This window comes from Drosophila takahashii, chromosome 4 (genome assembly GCF_030179915.1).
Source record: "Drosophila takahashii strain IR98-3 E-12201 chromosome 4, DtakHiC1v2, whole genome shotgun sequence".
NCBI lineage: Eukaryota > Metazoa > Arthropoda > Insecta > Diptera > Drosophilidae > Drosophila > Drosophila takahashii.
Window position 1 is genome coordinate 1,003,934 of NC_091682.1, and position 19,618 is coordinate 1,023,551.

At 34.7% G+C, this 19,618-nt stretch overlaps 1 protein-coding gene across 14 annotated transcripts in view; it reads left to right on the forward strand.

Moving 5' to 3' along the window:
- The first annotated feature begins 5,637 nt into the window (after positions 1-5,637).
- Positions 5,638-19,618, forward strand: part of LOC108070336 (enolase-phosphatase E1) — a 57,158-nt gene continuing 43,177 nt past the window's right edge. For 7 of the 14 annotated variants that reach the window (XM_070218130.1, XM_044395430.2, XM_070218122.1 and 4 more), the window contains exons 1-5: positions 5,716-5,826; positions 6,170-6,212; positions 7,615-8,199; positions 12,904-12,984; positions 13,113-13,178. In XM_070218130.1, the coding sequence (XP_070074231.1) occupies positions 6,189-6,212; positions 7,615-8,199; positions 12,904-12,984; positions 13,113-13,178 (756 nt within the window). In that variant the 5' untranslated portion in view covers positions 5,716-5,826; positions 6,170-6,188. The other 7 variants (XM_044395429.2, XM_044395437.2, XM_070218124.1 and 4 more) reach the window with 7 other exon arrangements.

The window sequence follows — 19,618 nt, forward strand, 5'->3', positions numbered from 1 at the left end:
GCCGAAAAATTCCAGAGGGAATGTCTCTCTCATTTTAAATCTCTCTCAAATTTTTTCATCTCTGAGGCGAAGTTGGGGACGATTTCAAAAATGCTTGGGGACGATTTCCACAGTGTTCATGCTTGATAAACTAAATCAAGAATGATGTATTCTCAAAAAGCCAGATCAAGAATACCTTTACTCTTGATTTTAAGAACGTTTGTGCTCAAAAAAGTGAGAAGGCAAAATACTGAAATCAAGAAGATTCGTTCTTGGTTTTTTCGTTCTCAAGTTTTCTCAGTGTAGTATTTAAAACTTTAACTCGCTATAAAAGGTAAACGCGAGCTAAGTCAGAGAAACCCAAATGGGTTTTAGCTTATTTCGATGAGTACTTTCCGCCCATGAAATCAGAATTGCGGTTTCATTTTATAACCCTAAAAATGTTGCACATAATTAATTCTACTATTAGACTAATTGAATAAGAAAACTTAGAACAATTGAAGAAAAATATAAAAATTGAAATTTAATCATTACCAAAAATTTTTATTATTTAACTTATAATGATAAAAACACTTTGAAGAGGCGTGTAGCAGTTTTGCAGTTACTACACGACGACTCCCTAAAATGTTTCCTTGCTGCTTCTTTGAAGAAGAAGAACCATATTGCTTCGACAGTCGGCAGCTCTCTTATTTTGCTTTTGCTTCGACTGCAACTGCCGACTTTTTCAGAAGCAGCAGCAGAAGCAAAAGCAACTTCCAGAAATTTTTGCTAGCTGCTGCTTCGACTGTTGCTACCGACTGAAAGCAGCAGCACAGCAGCAGCTAAAAATCAGAAAGCAACGACTTACTACTGCTTCGACAGTCGGCAGTTCTAAGATTTTGCTTTTGCTTCGACTGTGACTGCCGACTTTTTCAGAAGCAGCAGCAAAAGCAGAGGGTATTATGATTTCAGTCAAAAGTTTGCAACGCAGTGAAGGAGACGTTTCCGACCCCATAAAGTATATATATTCTTGATCAGCATCACTAGACGAGTCGATCTAGCCATGTCCGTATGTCCGTCTGTCCATCCGTCTCACAGTGTAGTGTGTCTCTGGCGGGACTTTTAGCAAAAGTTTAACTATTTTTTAGGTCGATGAGCTTTAAGCAGCACTTTTAGAAATGTTCAACTATTACGAAAACAGGCACAAAACAGAACAAACAATTTTTTTTGGAAGATAGCTGTTTTTAAAGTTGGACTTTAGAAATGCATGCGAAATTGCACTGGGAAGCGAGCAACAGTTGAGAAAGTTTAGTCCTATCAATTGCATCGCGTGATCAGTGGGAGCAACCAAAAGTTATTTTTCCCAGAAACTTTAGACAATTTTATTCCACTTTCAAAAACAAAAACATTTTTTTAAGACAAAAAAATTTTTTTTTTCAATTTTTTAAAAAGTGCCAAAAAGTAAGTGTATTTTTTTATGTTTCTGTTTTTTGGTGGAAAAAAACTTATATTATTCTATCGTATTCTATCCAACCAGAACATACATCATTCGCATGCATTCCTTCTGACTCAGAATCTAAAATAAAATCTTGCCGATATTTTACCCAAAGACCTTCTATTTAGAAATGAGTGAAATAAGCCGAGCTGCATTTTTCGAGGTTTGGTCGAAAAACATAAAAACCGCTCAGCGAGACGTTCTTGTAAAGCACGCAGTGATGGTGTTTGGCAATGACATTGATCACTTCAAATTGAAATTACACTATCTTTTGAGTTTCAAAACCGATTTGAGAAATCTAGGAGAGATAAAGTCAGGTTTTTTGCTCATAATGCAAGTGGCCTTCAGGTCACATTAAATGGCGAAGACTGTCTCATTTATGTCATTGCTTCCACCACAAGTACAAGAGGGAGGTCACAAAAAGCCTTTTCTGAGTGTTGCTTTAAAACACAAAAAAGGGAAAGCCAAGAATTGTTGCCAACGATAGATGAGGATCAATTGCTATCAGCCGCAGAACAGGCTTTGCGTGCGGAAGGAAAACGGGATTCAACTAAATTAATTAATGAATTACCAAAGGCTACCCCGTCCACGCGGACTATAATTAAAAAGCTAAATTATCTTCTAATAGCACTGCAAAACGCCATTCAGCAGATCAAGCACTTGCACTTATGATAGACAGTAAATTATCAATGCACCAGTATAATACCTTGCGGCTGCATACAAAAATTGTCTGTCCAAAATTATATCCATGTTATGATCTCCTTAAGGAGTCAATGCTATCCTACTGGTATAAAAGTAAGAGAATCCTATGCTGAAATATGTTTACAATCCCTTATTGATCATACCGTAAAACGGTTGATAAGTGCTCAAGAAGACATATTTTAATCACTGTCTCCACTATACGATGTACACATGAAGTTTGAATTGTTACCATTTAATAAAAAAAAATCTTAAAAATGTAAAGCAAAGTTTTTTGTTTTTGTTATCAATTATCTTTAAGGGGGGAGATACATATAGACAAAAAAATTCCATTTTTTTTTATTATTTAAATTGGTAGAACAACTCTTTAAGAATGTGTCATGAAAGTTTCACGAAGAAATTCGAACTATTTTGGAACTTATACCAGGATGACGGCACCCACCTTCCTTGTGCAGTAGATATATTTCATTACTTTGAATGCGTTTTTCTCGAAACCATGTTTTCCTCAGCTGCGGATCGTGTATCTCAAAAAGTAATGCTTCGATCATCATGCTGCTTTTACAGAAATGTTTGTAATGAAATTGCCGACTGTCTGAACCTACTTTAAGTAAAAATTTGTACGGTTAAGTATTTTTTGTTAAGAAAAAACAACAAAAAATATATGAAAAAAAATATTTTTGACTTTGAAAGAGTGCCACAAAAAGAGTTTTTCAGATATTTTATGTAAGTTAGGTTTAGACAGTTTTTACGTTATTTCTTAACAAAATAAACTTGGTTTCATAAAAATCGGATCTACACAGCGGCCTGTGGACGATCCGCAGCTGGCCTACTTTTTTTTAATATAGCCTGACAAAAAAATTCTTACGGCCGCCATTTTGAAAGATTCAAAAAAAAAAAATTGGGTAAAATTATATAAGTACAATGTAATCAACATGCCAAGTTATGAAATCCCAGCACTATTCCTTATTGGTAAAAAAAAATCACCAAAAACATGACAAAATTGCAGTTCTATATGTATCTCCCCCCTTAATATAGAACCTTATTTGCAGCTGTTCAGCTTATAACATCAAAGTTACAGCTAAAAACATAAGCATATAACCAAAATTCAACGTTTTCAAAAAAAAAAAAACAGTGGCCTTCTAAAATTAAAAACAAAATTGTTTAAGTTGGCGAAAATTATAACAAACAAGAGAGAACGCTATAGTCGGGTGTCCCGACTATCAGATACCCGTTACTCAGCTTAAGGGAGTGCGAAGGAGATAAAAACTTTGATCCGACGTAACTTTTTAACGAATGGTCCGATTTAAAAAATTTCTTCTACATTTCGATAGGTATTTATATTGGGTTCATATAGGTATTCCGAATTATTGAAATTTTTAAAATCGTATACAAGCGATTGTGGGCGTTAGAGGGGGCGTGGCACCCTTTTGAAACAAACTTGCGCTGCGTAGGAACTCCTAGAATCTGCATGCAAAATGTCAATCTTCTAGCTTTTATAGTTTCCGAGATCTCAGCGTTCATACAGACAGACAGACGGACAGACGGACAGACGGACATGGCTAGATCGACTCGGCTAGTGATCCTGATCAAGAATATATATAGTTTATAGGGTCGGAAACGCTTCCTTCTACCTGTTACATACTTTTGCACGAATCTAATATACCCTTTTACTCTACGAGTAACGGGTATAAAAATACACAAATAGTTAAAAGTTTCGAAAATTTTTATACCCTTGCAGAGGGTATTATGATTTCAGTCAGAAGTTTGCAACGCAGTGAAGGAGACGTTTCCGACCCCATAAAGTATATATATTCTTGATCAGCATCACTAGTCAAGTCGATCTAGCCATGAGATATAGTTGTCCGATCCGGCCGGTTCCGACTTATATACTAACAGCAATAGAAAGAAGACTTTTGGGAAAGTTTCATCCCGATAGCTTAAAAACTGAGAGACTAATTTGCGTAGAAACAGACAGACAGACGGATGGACAGACGGACGGACAGACGGACAGAAGGACAGACGGACAGACGGACATGGCTAGATCGACTCCTCTTGTGATGCTGATCAAGAATATATATACTTTATGAGGTCGGAAACGTCTCCTTCACTGCGTTGCAAACTTCTGACTGAAATCATAATACCCTCTGCAAGGGTATAAAAACAAGAAAGGAAGCTAGCTTTGGCCAGCCGAAGCTTATATACCAAATCGCAAAATTGTTCAATTTCCTATTATTTCTCATTAATTTTCCGATCGTTCCTATGGCTTATTGCTTCGTTGTTTTATATTGTATTCTCTTCAACTCTGGGATATGACTCTTCTTAAATATATCCGAATTTCGGTTTTAATTTTATTAAAATTGAACTACAATGTCATATATTGCTTCGTTGGTTTTAATTGTATTCTCTTCTACTCTAGGATATGACTCTTTTTAAATATTTCCGAATTTCGGTTTTTATTTTATCAAAATTGAACTACTATATCATATAGCCGCCATAGGAACGATTGGAAAATTAATGAGAAATAATGGAATATTGAACATTTTTGCAATTTGTTAATTAATAGATATAATCTTTCTTGTTTTTTTTGTATTCTTTTCTACTTTAGTACATGACTCTTTTTAAATATTTCCGAATTTCCATTCTAATTTTATCAAAATCGGACGACTATAACATATAGCTGCCATAGGAACGATCGAAAAATTAATGGGAAATTAAATGGAAGCAAATTATAGCTCCGTGGGTTTTTATTGTATTTCCTTCTACTGTAGGATATGATTTTTTTTAATATTTCCGAATTTCGAATTAAATTTAACAAAGATCGGACGACTATATTATGTAGGTGCCATAGGGAAGGATAGAAAAAATAATGCCAAAATAATACTTTTTTTTGCGATTTGTAAGTTAATAGGAACGATCTGCAAGGGTATATAAGCTTCGGCTGGCCGAAACTAGCTTCCTTTCTTGTTTTAAAAATAATAAACCGAAAAGTACGTAAAATTTTCCGACTTTGGTTTGGATTATCTATATCATATAAAATTCCAAGAAATTTTACTTTTAGTTCGTTGGAAAGTTCAATCTCTTAAGAAAAAAACGCAAAAAACTGCATCCCTCTAACTGTCCTAGGAAAGAAATTACAGATTTTTGGCCAAAAAATTAACTTTCTGGCCCAGTGTGCAATCTACAGAACTCTCCCTTATAACGAAAAATACTAAATGTTTTTATAAACTCTTTTCCATTCCGTTATATTACAATACTTTAAAATCTTCAAATAAATATAAATGAAGTGAATATACTTAAACATTTCAATTTAATGAAAACCTTATATCGCATCGCTGTGTTCGTTTGACATTGTGCATAGAGGCTGTTGTGTATTCGTAAAGGTACAAATACACAAATAAATAGTTTTGTATTTGTGAATATTTTTATTGTATGCGTGAGATTTAAATTTAAATTTTCTGAAATGTTGTATGTGAATCGAATATATAGTAAATAGGCAAAATGTGGACAGTGTGGAAGCTATCTTTGATGTGCACTCATATTCTCGAAATTCTAAAGCGTATGTACTCCTGTTCATTCTTGTGGCCTATACGGATTTTAGTTTTATTATTATCTTTCAATAATTCGATTGTACAGTATTGTATGCAGTAAACATTTTAAACATTATAAATAAGCAGGTATATGTGTTTAATTTTGTAAATACGTGAAATTTGTAAAAGAAAGAATAATTATTTTATTCAGAAAATTTTGTTTATATATCGTGCATAAATTGTATTACATAAGAACAGGACCGCTAAACTTTAATTTCTGCCCCTCGTGTTTATATGTACATTTTTTGCACAAGTAAAAACAATGCGTTAGGCAGACATATACATATTATAGGTATATGTTCTTATATCTATTAACTTTTATGTGTGTGCTCATTAAAGCACCTGTTGCTGTTTTTCTTAATACAATGAAAGGTTTACTAACAAGTTTATTGGTTAACCCCACTTATTTTAACGTATTATTATTTTTTAGATTGGTAAAGATTTGAGAAATGGATTCTGCCTCAAATATCGTGGTAAGTAAATTAAGGCAACAATAAATTAAAATGTAATATTTAGAGTTTTTGTAAGCATTTCAGATTGCTTATTCTTTTTACAAGGCTCACGTTTTTTTCCAAACATACAAATATGGTTTACAATAAACTCAAACTATATTCTTTATGCGAATGTCTTTAAACATCTCTTAAATGTTTTAGAAATTCAAAGAAAAGTCTTTGAGAACATATCAATATTACCAAACTGAAAGTCATTATTCATCAATTTATTTAGGAAGTAATTTTCTTGAAACATAAAACCTTGCAGAGGATAATATAATTTTAGTCAGAAGTTTGTAACGCAGTGAAGGAGACGTTTCCGATGCCATAAAGTAAATATATTCTTGACATTCTTGATAGTGGAGTCGATGTCCTTCTGTTTCTATACCCATAACTTGCACAGCCGTCCTAAAATATTTATACGCAGTGCAAAAACTAAAGATATTTAGCGCACTTTAAAAGCTCAGCTTAATCAGGGTAAAAGCGCGTAGAATTTGACGTTTTTCAAGATATTTCGCGCAGTACTGACTATTGAAATGAATCTTTCCATTTTTTTTTGCGCATACCTCGATCAGGGTAAGGGCCTGTGCAGATTGACCGTCTATATCTTAAATTTCTTGCATTTTTTTCAAGACATATTTGCAAATATTTTTTGTTTATTATTTCATGTTTTTTGATGCTATTCTAGTCAAATTTTCATTCGTGAAATCGGCAAGGGTGTTTTAAAACTTGGTTTTTTTAAGTTTTAAAATAATTAGTGTTTACGCTAACAGTTTAAAATTCTATGTATTAACATTATTTTTATAGATATGTAAGTCAGTTAGGAATTATTAAAGGTAAACAGACATCGAAACTAAAATAAAACATTTAATTACGTAGCGACGATAATGTACATTTTTGTAACCCTCTTTGGTTGATTTCTGTGATTTCCTCCTGTACGAATATCAAAAGTCTTCCGTAAGAAATGACACTTAAAATTGAAGACCTTTGGAGATAATGTTAAAATTTCTGTCAAAAGTTTCCAATGTACTAACTACTACATTTCCTGCATAATTCGTTAAATTCTTGAACTGCATCAACAGCCAAGTCGATCAAGACATGTCAGTCTGTCCTTTTGTCCGTACTTCTGTCTTTCTGAAACGTAGTAGCCAGGTTTTGTTGTTGCATCTAGGGGGAAAAATTAATAAATAAATAAATAGAATAGATTTACCTGTGGATTGACACAATTATTATTTTCTTTTCATTAAATGAATTAAAAACATATTTTTTTGACTTTGGAGTGATGACTTTTAATTTATAAGAATAAAATAAAGCATTTTCGACTCTATTAAGAATTCATATTCTTGGTTAGCATCATTAACCGTTTTTTTTTTACAATCTCAAGGAAGAAGTAGTTGAAACAAAAAATGGAACGCAAGAGGTTCAAGCTGGTGTAATCCAATCGGCTCCTAAAGATAATAATACCTCAGTAGAAAAGACTTTGGATTCAAGCATTGACAATGATGAAGATAAGCTCGACAGCCCAAAAGATGGTGACGAGGATGCCGATTTAATAAGTGAAGAAAGCGAATCCGATGATGATGAGAAAACGAAGTCAGATGTCGCAGTAACTGTGGCTCCAGTTGATAAGCCGCAAATACCTATTGGGTCTTCAGATGTGGATAACACTACTCAGATAGATGAAGGCACACAACTAGAATCCGAAAAGACCTCCGGAAATGACGTGTCTATTAAAGCAGACCCACCCATTACTCCGGAAGCTTCGATACCTTCCGATATACCACCAACCGTTTCTGAGGAGAATCCGAGAGTTGATGTACAAGATGACAATACTATTGGTACAAGCATATCTACTGCTGGAACGGCATCCGTCCAACAAGATACATCAAACATTCTAATCGATGGCGATGAAGCTCAAAGGACCGAAGACGTGGCATTGAAAGACCAGTCGGAATCTTTGACGGAAAAAGTATTTCAATTTTTCTAAATAATTAAATTAATACAACGCTCCCAAGCTTCTAATTCAGCATTATTTAACATAATAATATTAATACAACAATAGCACTGCTTTTCAAAGTGTTAATCTCAAATGTCAATTTCGCTTTAAAAAACAAATTTTATACTGATTTGGAATAATACTTTAACTGCTATTTTCAACAAAAAATGCGTAAACCAGGATAATTAAAAAAAGGGGATTTGCATAACAATAACATACACTAGTTTACAGCAAAAAAAGGTAAACCTTGAGATCAAACTTTTGTATGTTGATGGTTCGATCGTCACTTCTATTTCACTTCGTTAAGAGGTGTTTTTGATTTATATCAGAAGTTTTTGCGTTGCACACATGTTTTCCTTATACCTTAAAAATATCTAATAAGAATTTGTTCTCGTCTAATTGGTTTTAGGGCATTCAAGTAAGAATGCAGTATTCTCCATACTAAATTGAAACGGATTGCACTCTTCATCGCTGAATTATATCCAAATGCGCATTTTTATGACAAAAAGTGTTTTATATCAAAAGGAATATCAAAAGCTGTGTAGTTTCAAAGTAAAAAGAAATGTTTTGAGCCGTTTTTGAGAAAATAGAAAAAAAGTGATTTAAAAAACAACTTTTAGCCATTAATTTAAAACTATTGCATTTAGCAAATTTTAACAAAGGCAGTGATTAGCATTTTAAATTATCTTTACAACGAGGTATAGCACGAGTCGGTAGCTTTTTTCAATCATTTCCCGCCAAATTGGCGGAATTTTCCAAAAGTCGGAGAAAAAATGTTTCTTATATTCACTAGATTAACTCGTAAACATTAATACAGGATCCTAGGACAATGATTTGATGCATACAAACAAAGGGACAAAACATTTAATTTTGAAAGGAGCCCCATAATCTTGATTTTGCAATAACTTTTGAACGGAACGGACTTTATCATATGACCCCTTATTATATAAATCAGTAAAAACAGTTCTTATTTTCGAAATTTTCATTTTCACACTTTCACCGCCCCCTCTCCCAAACCAATTAAAATTTATTAGGTCTTGGTGTGCAATCCTGTTAGTTTTTGTGGTATCTTTCGATTGGTGTGTCGGATCGGATGATCGGACCATCACAGCAGATTTTCAATTCTGAGGCTATATAATAGTAGTCGCCTTCGCACACTCTCCTGGTGCGCTTCGTCACTACGTGGACTGCCGTCCACAGTTATTCATCATTCCTGGCAGGTTTCGAAAATGGCAACTGGATCAAATGTGGCAAACGGTTAGGTTATGAACACCCCTGAAAAACTCTAAAGTTTGAGGTATTGCAGAAAAGTTGTCAAAATGCCTCGGAAAAGCACAAAAAAAAATTGATAAATTACAAAATGGATTCCAAAATTCAAAAATCAATGCATACAATTTTACTTTAAAAGATATGTTGTCTTGAATGTAGGGAAGAACGCTATCGATTTCCTCATCTGACCACCTTTTAATTTCATTCAGGAAAGTTACTGAAAATGCAATTTTTATACAAATGTTCTTCGTTATATATATGTACTTACTCAAAGATTAGCTTACTTACTTACTTTTATTCGGCCAATTAAATACAAATTAATAAACCCTATATTAGCAAGTGGTTGGACACATGTTTAATCTAGTTATACCCGTTACTCGTAGAGTAAAAGGGTATATTGTATTCGTGCAAAAGTATGTAACAGCTAGAAGGAAGCGTTTCCCATTAAGTAGTCTGTCCGTCTGTCTGTCTGTATGAACGCTGGTATCTCGGAAACTACAAAAGCTAGAAGGTTGAGATTTCCCACACATATTCTTGGGCTTTCTACGCAGCCGCGCTCCACGCCCCCTCTAACGCCCACAATCGCCCACTTACGATTTTAAAAAGGTGTGTGGCGCCCACACCTTTAAAGATTTCCGAAAAGTATAAATGTGTATATTTATACCTATCGAAATGTTGAAGAAATTTTTCAAATCGGACCATTAGTTAAAAAGTTATGCGCAATCAAAAAAATGTTTTATATCCATTTCCCTCGCACCCCCTTTAGCTGAGTGACGGGTATTAGATAGTCGGGAAACCAACCCTCTCTCTCTTTTTTCTTTTCGATTTCAAATTTTCCGTGTTCGGGGTTTCCTAAAAATACTGAAAATATCGTGTTGCTCAGCAAAATTTATAATGTTGAGCAACATGAAATTTGCCACGTTTGTTACAATAAATATATATATGATCACCAAAAGTAAAGCTACAGAATCTCCGCAAATTATTAAGCTTTTACGTCGGCATTGCCATAGGCTCACACAGGTCTTTTTGGTATTTATTTAGTATTTAAATTAAACCATTATTTATTCACAAGTACAAGTATTTCTACATCATAGGCTGGGGTTTTGTAAGCCTATCAAACTATTTTATATAGTTGTTTTTGGATTTTTATACCCTTGCAGAGGGTATTATGATTTCAGTCAGAAGTTGGCAACGCAGTGAAGGAGATTTTTCCGACCCCATAAAGTATATATATTCTTGATCAGCATCACTAGTCGAGTCGATCTAGCCATGTCCGTCTGTTTATCCGTCTGTCTGTTTTTACGGAAACTAGTCTCTCAGTTTTTAAGCTATCGGGATGAAACTTTCCCAAAAGTCTTCTTTCTATTGCAGTTAGTATATAAGTCGGAACCGTCTGGATGGGACAACTATATCTCATAGGTCCCATAGGAAAGATCGAAAAAAATACGTAAACATTCTACTCTTGGGAATCTTATTTTTTAAATATTTTTGACTTTCAAATAAAATTTAGAAAAAATCGGGACACTATATCATATAGCTGCCATAGAGACGGTCGGAAAATTAAATGCAAATTAATAGGAAAAAAATGATTGCTTCGTTGGTTTTTTTTATGTTTTCTCATCTACTCTGGGATATGACTCTTTTTAAATATTTCCGAATTTTGGTTTTAATTTTATCAAAATTTAACTACTATTCTAAAAATAATAGAAAATTTAACATTTTTGCGATTTGTAATTAATAGGAATGATCTGCAAGGGTATATAAGCTTCAGCTGGCCGAAGCTAGCTTCCTTTCTTGTTTCTTTTACAAAAGTTCGCAACGCAATTAAATACCCTAATTTTATTGGCTTTTGAGCTTTAACGCCGTAAAAATATTTTAATCTTGCGATTTAATCTTGGATTCACAAAGTTTACAAATATCTATGCTAAAACATTCGCATTCTTGAAATGCTCTGGCCGGTTATACACTTATACCCTTTTTTTGATTTGCTTGAGCAGCGTATTATTATTTCATTCATTTCCGACCTTAAAAAGTATATATGTATAATAGGGTGGGTCAAATCGTAAGGGGGAACGTATTCAATGAGCAATTCTAAGCAATTTTGCCAAATAAACTATTAATGAAAAATATCTAAGTTGCCTTGAATTTGGAACATTTTTATGGACACGAAAAAAGTGATGAATCGTTTTCGCGGAACATAATCAATGGACCATTCTAAGATATATTGCCCTAGAAACTATTTGCATAAAACCACGTTTGACCCTTCACATTTACAAAAGAAAAATTCTAATATGTCACTTTAGTTTTGAAAAAAAAATATCATAGTCAAAATAATACCATTAAAAAAATTCTTTAAAGAGAACAAAACATTTTTAACAATGGGAAAAATTTAAAATTGATAAATATTTAACGGCTACTATGATATTTTTATGAAAAGTAAAACGAAATACCAGTATTTATACCCGTTACTCGTAGAGTAAAAGGGTATATTAAATTCGTGCAAAAGTATGTAGCACCTAGAAGGTAGCATTTCCGACCCTTTAAAGTATATATATGATCAGGGCCACTAGCCGAGTCGATCTAGACATACCCGTATGTCTGTCTGTATGAACGCTCAGATCTCGGAAATTACAAAAGCTAGAAAATTGGGATGACCCACACATATTCTTTGGCTTCCTACGCAGCGCCAGTTTATTTCAGCCGAGCGCCATGCCCTCTCTAACGCCCAAAATCGCCTTAATCGATTTTAAAAGGTGTCTGGGTATGAGTAACGGGTATCTGATAGTCGGGGCACCCGACTATAGAGTTTTCTCTTGTTTTTTATTGGATAGGCTCAACATTGCGGCCTCAAATGCGACAGTTTGGCTTATTAACATAATCACCGAGGTGGAAATGGTCCTTATCAGTTTACAACTCCACAGCGGACAGATCGGACGTCGTGCGCTTTAATTTGAAAGCAATCCCCTGACGAAATATATTGGAAAAACAAAGCAAACAATAAAGCATCCGGACCTCGAGCCAGCCAAACCATTTGTTTGATTACATCAAAAAGGTCGCCAAAAGAATAACAACGATTTTTGTGTATAAGAATTGCGTCGACCGATGGGCTACTGTAAAGCTAACCAAGGTGGTGTATAATACATAAACCGCAATGTTCGGGCTATCCAATAAAAAAAGATTTTAAAAAATATACTACATCTAGTATATTTTTAATACAACGCTTAGAGAGTTAGCGATTTTAATACGCAAATCTTTTGTGGGCCACCCTGTAGTTAAACCCAATTTTGGGTTTCTTTGACCAACTTTGTATCTCTGCAAGTGTATACATATCTTTGGTTTGCCATAGTGTACTTTACTTGTCGTTAGTTTTTATTTTGATTTCTTATAAATATACTTTAATATTCTTAGGATTCCAGTGAAACTATAACCACTACATCTGAACTGACTGCCGAAAACACTGAACACAAGGATGTTTCGCCAATTGAACAAGTAATTATCGAAATTGCCTCGCAGCTTCGCTCGCTGATTCTTTATTTCTATAATCACTTTAAAAAATATTTAAAATATTAAAATTATGCTTATGTATCCTTGATAAAAAACATTTTTATGTAATTTAGGGTACTGAATTGAAAGAACGTGGAAAACGTACAATTGAAAACAAAGATGCAAAGTTATCCCAAGAGGTATGTTTAATTTGCTTTCAGTAATTATTTTCGTTACTCGTGGTGTAAAACGGTATATTGTATTTGTGCAAAAGTATGTAACAGCTAGAAGGAAGCATTTCCGACCCTAAAAAGTCGATCTAGCCATCTCGGAAACTACAAGCTTTTGTAGTCGTGGGGTCCTAGCTTGGAAATTGGGATTAGCAGCGCAAGTTTGTTTCAGCCAAGGGCCACAACCCCTCTAACGCCAACAATCGCCCTACACGATTTTGAAAGCTGTCGGTTGGCCACACCTTTAAAACTTTAGATTTCGGAAAAGTAAAAATTCAGTTGTATTCTGTTTATCAATACCTATCGAAATGTAGAGGAAATTTTTTAAATCGGAACATTCTTTAAAAAGTTATGCGCGATCAAAGTTTTATATCTACATCTCCCTCGCACAGCCTTTAGCTGAGTATCGAGTATCTGATAGTCGGGGCACCCGACTATAGCGTTCTCTCTTGTATTATCATGATTTTTAACTATTGGCTTGTGCACTCGAAATAGGGTACGGAGTCGAAAAAAACGACGGATGAATCTGAGCTTTTGAACACCACAGCTAAAGATAGCGGACATCAGAGATTGTCTGAACAGGTAAGAAAAATACTTCAATTATTTTGCGTTAATTCTGAGTTAAACAATTTTTTTTTTTTTTTGAGCGACTGAGTGGGGTACGGATTTTCTTCCGGTTTTGAAAATATTCTCAAAACTTTTAAGCATTTGAGATTCTTCAACTTTTGAGGTATTACACCGAGCAAAATGTCGGTCTCACCGATCTCGATTTCGGTATTTCCGTGCTTATACGGCCTTCCCACAGAGCTCCATCCACCATCTACCATCCGTTGAACGGATGGTCCGTAAGGTTTTGCCGTTCCAACAATTTCCCATGTAGTCCGCCATCCAATTTTGACGGACTTTGACGGGCTCTTTTATGCGATAGTTAGGCGATGTTTTCTCGGTGCAACTCTGAATTCTTCCTCTTGACTGTGAAAATTGAAACGATGACTGCGAAAACAAATCAAATCGTTGGCGGGAAAAAATTAAATAATGCTCAGGCTCATTGTTTTTTGGTTTTTTTTTAATTATTTGTAGTTTGTTATGAGCGGAAAAGCGTTCGCAAGCAGGTTGCTATGTGTGGACCAAAATGTAAGCTGTTGTGCGTACGAAATGTTTGCAGCAAAGTGTCAGAATATGTTCTGCACTTCGTAAATATAATTAAAAGTGTACTTTGTACTCCTATAAAGTTCCAAAGTTGCTATAAATGACCAAAAACAGCACAAATTTGGTTTTGTTTACAATTTTTTCATATTAATATTGGCTAGGCAGAGGCGCAGTAAGAGCGGAGTGTGGCGTACGGGAGGTTAGGCCCCCCCCCCCCCCCAGTCAGCAATATGTATGCATACTCGTTGTAGGATATGTTATAAACGTTCAGATTAGTTTTTAAACTTTTTTCTTAATCTATTTATTGTATTATTCTACAATAAAATTAGGAGAACGCAATTTTACGAGAGTTTCCCGAGTTGAAATCCCCCTTCGTTAATGATGAGCTGAGCAACTGCTCTTCAGTCAGCTGTTATTGGATGGTAGATGGTGGATGGAGTTCTGTGGGAACACGAGTTTCACATTCGTCAAAAATCCCAACCGTTTCAAACGGATGAATTCTATGGGAAGAGGCTTTAAGAGGGTTTAAGAACACATTTTTGATAATAAGTTGTCAATCTTAGTAAAAGTGTTCTCGGTTTCAAGAAGAATAATTATCACATTCAAGCATCAATTAGTTGAGCGGCGATCACGGAAATTACTCGTACAGTAATGAAAAATATTGCTCCCCTTAACGAAATATTATACCAGTTACTCGTAGAATTAAAGGGTATATTGCATTCGTGCAAAAGTATGTGACAGTATATGAAGTATATATATTCTTGATCAGGAGCGCTAGCCCATTCGATCTAGCTGTGTATATGACCTTCTAGGTGTTATATACTTTTGCACGAATACAGAATAATGTCTTCTTTACTGCGCACTGTGGGGCGTCTAGAACAAAAAGCCTGCCAAAATGTTTTTTGTTTTAGATTTCCCAAAATTTTGCAATGCAACTTTAAAAACAATTGAATTTTCTATACAAATCAAAAAGAAACCGTGATCTGTGATGAATGGTTTTCCCACTGAAGATTTTTAAAGTTGTTTTTTATACCCTTTCAGAGGGTATTATAATTTCAGTCAGATGTTTGCAACGCAGTGAAGGAGACATTTCCGACCACATAAAGTATATATATTCTTGATCAGCATCAATAGCCGAGTCCATCTAGCCATGTCCGTATGTCCGTTTCTATGCGAACTAGACCCTCAGTTTTAAAGCTATCGCGATGAAACTTTCCCAAAAGTCTTCTTTCTTTTGCAGGTAGTACATATTTCGGAAAGAGCCGGATCGGACCACTATATCTTATGGCTCCCATAGGAATAATAAAAAAAATAATAGACAGGCATACAAGCATACCTGCAAGGATATATAAACTTCGGCTGGCCGAAGTTAACTTCCTTTCTTGTTCGAAATAGAATTGTAGCCAATAAGAAAAAAAAAGTATTTTTATTCGTCTTTGACATTTTTGCTGAAAGCGCTTAAAAGTTTAAGTTGTATATGTAACGTTTGCAATTTGAAGAGTAACCAATTTTTAGAAATAAAAAAAAAAATGTAAGTGCATAATTACTATTTTTAATTTTTTAAAGTGGACAAAAAATTAGTTTTTTTTGGATATTCTTGGACGTAATGTAGTGTTACACCCTAGATCCCCGTTTAATTCTTTTTGTAAAAAAAAGTTTATATATTTAACTACAAATTCTGAAAAAATTAGCCTGCCCTTTTGTGCCTCTTTTGAGAAAACCGCCGTTTAAGCTAGCAAGAAATGTTCATAATTTTAAATATCGTCAGCCCTGGTTCATCCGCGCGCCCCAAGATCAAGAAGATATTTGACTTATGTGAAGGTATTGATGAAGATAATAATTAATAAACAAAATAGGTTTTAAATTTAAAATTATGTTATTTTACTAAAAATGTAGACATAAATGACACCTATAAGATATCATTGACCAATTAAAAAGAAGGTAAGCATAGAGTTAAAATGATAAATAATAACTTAATCCCGATTTATATGAACCAATATTGAAATAGAACCGAGATATTCCCCTTTGTAATAAGCGTTTATATGGCAGCTATAAGATACAGTTGACCGATTTGAATAATTTTTTTTTTTCAAAAATTAATGGGTATGGGAATATTTTATAAAGTATGTATATTTATTGAGTCGAATATACAAGCATTTTTCGTCACAAAATGTGATATCACAACTTTTGTATGTTGATTGTGCGATCGTCACTTCTTTTTTACCTTACCCAGCGGCGAACATGTGAATGGGGTCTGGAGAAAAAATGCATTACAAGTGTAGACATTGTAATCGATTACGATCGCTGTTTTTCGACAATGAAGTTGTAATCAGAGCTCCTATGACTTCGTATTTTTGTTTGTTAACGATTTCCTTTTGTCAACAATCACAAACACACCTTAAAACAAGAAAGGAAGCTACCTTCGGCCAGCCGAAGCTTATATACCCTTGCAGATAAAGTAATACTCACTCGGTGCAGTTCCAGGGATTCCAGATTCAGCGTTTCTATTTTTGAATTTTGTTTTTAAGTAGTCAAGAATTAAAACGCCTACTTCCTACAAAGTAACAATGAATTTTCTTATATATGTTTGAATATTCCTATGGGAGCCTTAAGATATAGTGGTCCGATCCGGCTCGCTCCGACATATGTACTACCTGCAATAGAAAGAAGACTTTCGGGAAAGTTTCATCGCGATAGCTTTAAAACTGAGAGACTAGTTCGCATAGAAACGGACAGACGGACAGACGGACATGGCTAGATAGACTCGGCTATTGGTGCTGATCAAGAATATATATACTTTATGTGGTCGGAAACGTCTCCTTCACTGCGTTGCAAACATCTGACTGAAATTATAATACCCTCTACAAGGGTATAACAAGAGAGAACGCTATAGTCGGGTGCCCCGACTATCAGATACCCGTTACTCAGCTAAATGGAGTGCCAAGGAGGTGGGGATAAGAACTTTGATCAGCCGTAACTTCGTTTCCCCTCCGTCACGTTTGAGCTTCGGAACTTGAATAATAACAGCATGCATTCTTAGTATAGTTTAACGAACTAAAAAAAAGCACAGACAATGGCCGAGCGGTTAGCCTTTCCATCTATTATACAATAATACCCATGTTCAATTCCTACATGAGGAAAGAATATTTTTTGTTTTCATAAATGAACAGCATTACAACTCAGTATACGTTTTTCAAAATGTATGTTGAATTTTCTCTAGTCTGTCTACATTTTGCATTACAATTTTGGGAAAGTATAGTGAATTCGTAATGGAGACCCGAAGGTGTCTCGGCCCTAGCATACTTTTCCCATTACTAGTAATGCAAATTGTGTCCCGACCACATTACAAGGCGGCCATGCCTATGGCAAAGTAATCCATGTTGTAATCCATTGTTTCCCTATTACTGGAGGAGAAGTAATGCATTCGTAATCCATTTTGAAATGGCAATTTTCGCCGCTGAGTATATACTTTATGGGGTCGGATACGTCTCCTTCACTGCGTTGCAAACTTCTGACTAAAATCATATACCCTCTGCATGGGTATAATAATGGAACAAAAGTATAGCTTCGGTGTTTTTGACATTTTACCTTCTTCTCCTAGGAATATTATTGTGTATATATTTCTGAATGTTGGGTTAAAAATCGGACGACTATATCATATAGCTGCTTTCTTGTTTAAAATTTTTTTTATCTAATTTAATTTAATTTAATTTAATTTCATTTAATTTAATTTTAAAAATGTGTAATGAAAGTTTCACGAAGAAATTTCAACTCTTTTGAAACTTATACTAGGATGACGGCACCTACCTTCCTTATGCAGTAGATATGCCTAACAAAAAAAATTCCCACGGCCGCCATTTTGAAAGGTAAAAAATATTAAAAACTGGTTTAAATTATACAAGAACAATGTAATCAACATGCCAAGTTAAAAATCCCAGAACAACCCCTTATTGGTCTAAAAAAAAATCACGAAAGACATGAACAAATTACAGTTCTACATCTACATTATCTATCTCCACCCTACATTTTTTCGAATGTAAAATAATTTTAGTCACAAAAGTTGATATCAGAACTTTTGTATGTGGAATGTACGATCGCCTCTAGTTTTTTTTTACTTCGCCAAAAGGTGTTTTTCATATAACCTAGTGTAAGTTGTAGTGTAGTTGTGTAGTGTAGTGTAGTTGTTGTTTTTACAAAAAATACCTAGGCGTACAAATTTCTACGTTAAGTATGTTCAGACAGTGAAAAATTTCATTACAAACATTTCTGTAAAAGCAGCATGATGATCGAAGCATTACTTTTGAGGTACACGATCTGCAGCTTAGGAAACATGGTTTCGAGAAAAACGCATTAAATGTAATGAAATACATCTTGGTATACGTTTCAAAATAGTTCGAATTTCTTCGTGACACATTCTTAAAGAGCTATTTTACCAATTTCAAAAAGAAAAAGATTTAATTTTTTTCTATATGTATCTCCCCGCTTTTGACTGTTAGAAATTTGCCGCCCCTGAAAATTTGTCACCCTAGGCAGCTGCCTATATTGCCATTATGGCAAGTCCACCACTGATTCTACCAAGTGGGAAAAGAAAAATAACAGTATCAGAGCAAGAATTAGCCAGAACTCATTATAAAAAAAATTAAATACGGCTTACAAATAAAGGTTTTAAACTATAAATTATATATGACACTTTTATTTCAATCAAAGGCAGCAATGCTGTAAGGAGACGTTTCCAACATTCTTGATTAGCATTACTAGATGAGTCCGATCTAGCCAAGTCCTTCAAAATAATACAAAATTCAAAATTTTGTAATTATACCCGTTACTAGTAGAGTATTCCTGCAAAAGTATGTAAAAGGTAGAAGGAAGCGTTTTCGACTTCATAAAGTATATATATTCTAATCAGGATCACTAGCCGAGTCGATCTAGCCATGTCTGTCTGTCCGTCTGTCTGTCCGTCTGTCTGTCTGTCTGTCTGTCCGTCTGTCTGTCCGTCTGTCTGTCCGTCTGTCTGTCCGTCTGTCTGTCCGTCTGTCTGTCCGTCTGTCTGTCCGTCTGTCTGTCTGTCTGTCCGTATGAATGCTGAGATCTCAGAAACTACAAAAGCTAGAAGATTGGGATTTTCCATACATATTCTTGGGCTTCCTACGCAGCGCAAGTTTGTTTCAGCCGAGGGCCACGCCATCTCTAACGCCCACAATCGCCCTAAACGGTTTCAAAAGGTGTCAGGCGCCCACACCTTTTAGGATTTCAGAAAAGTT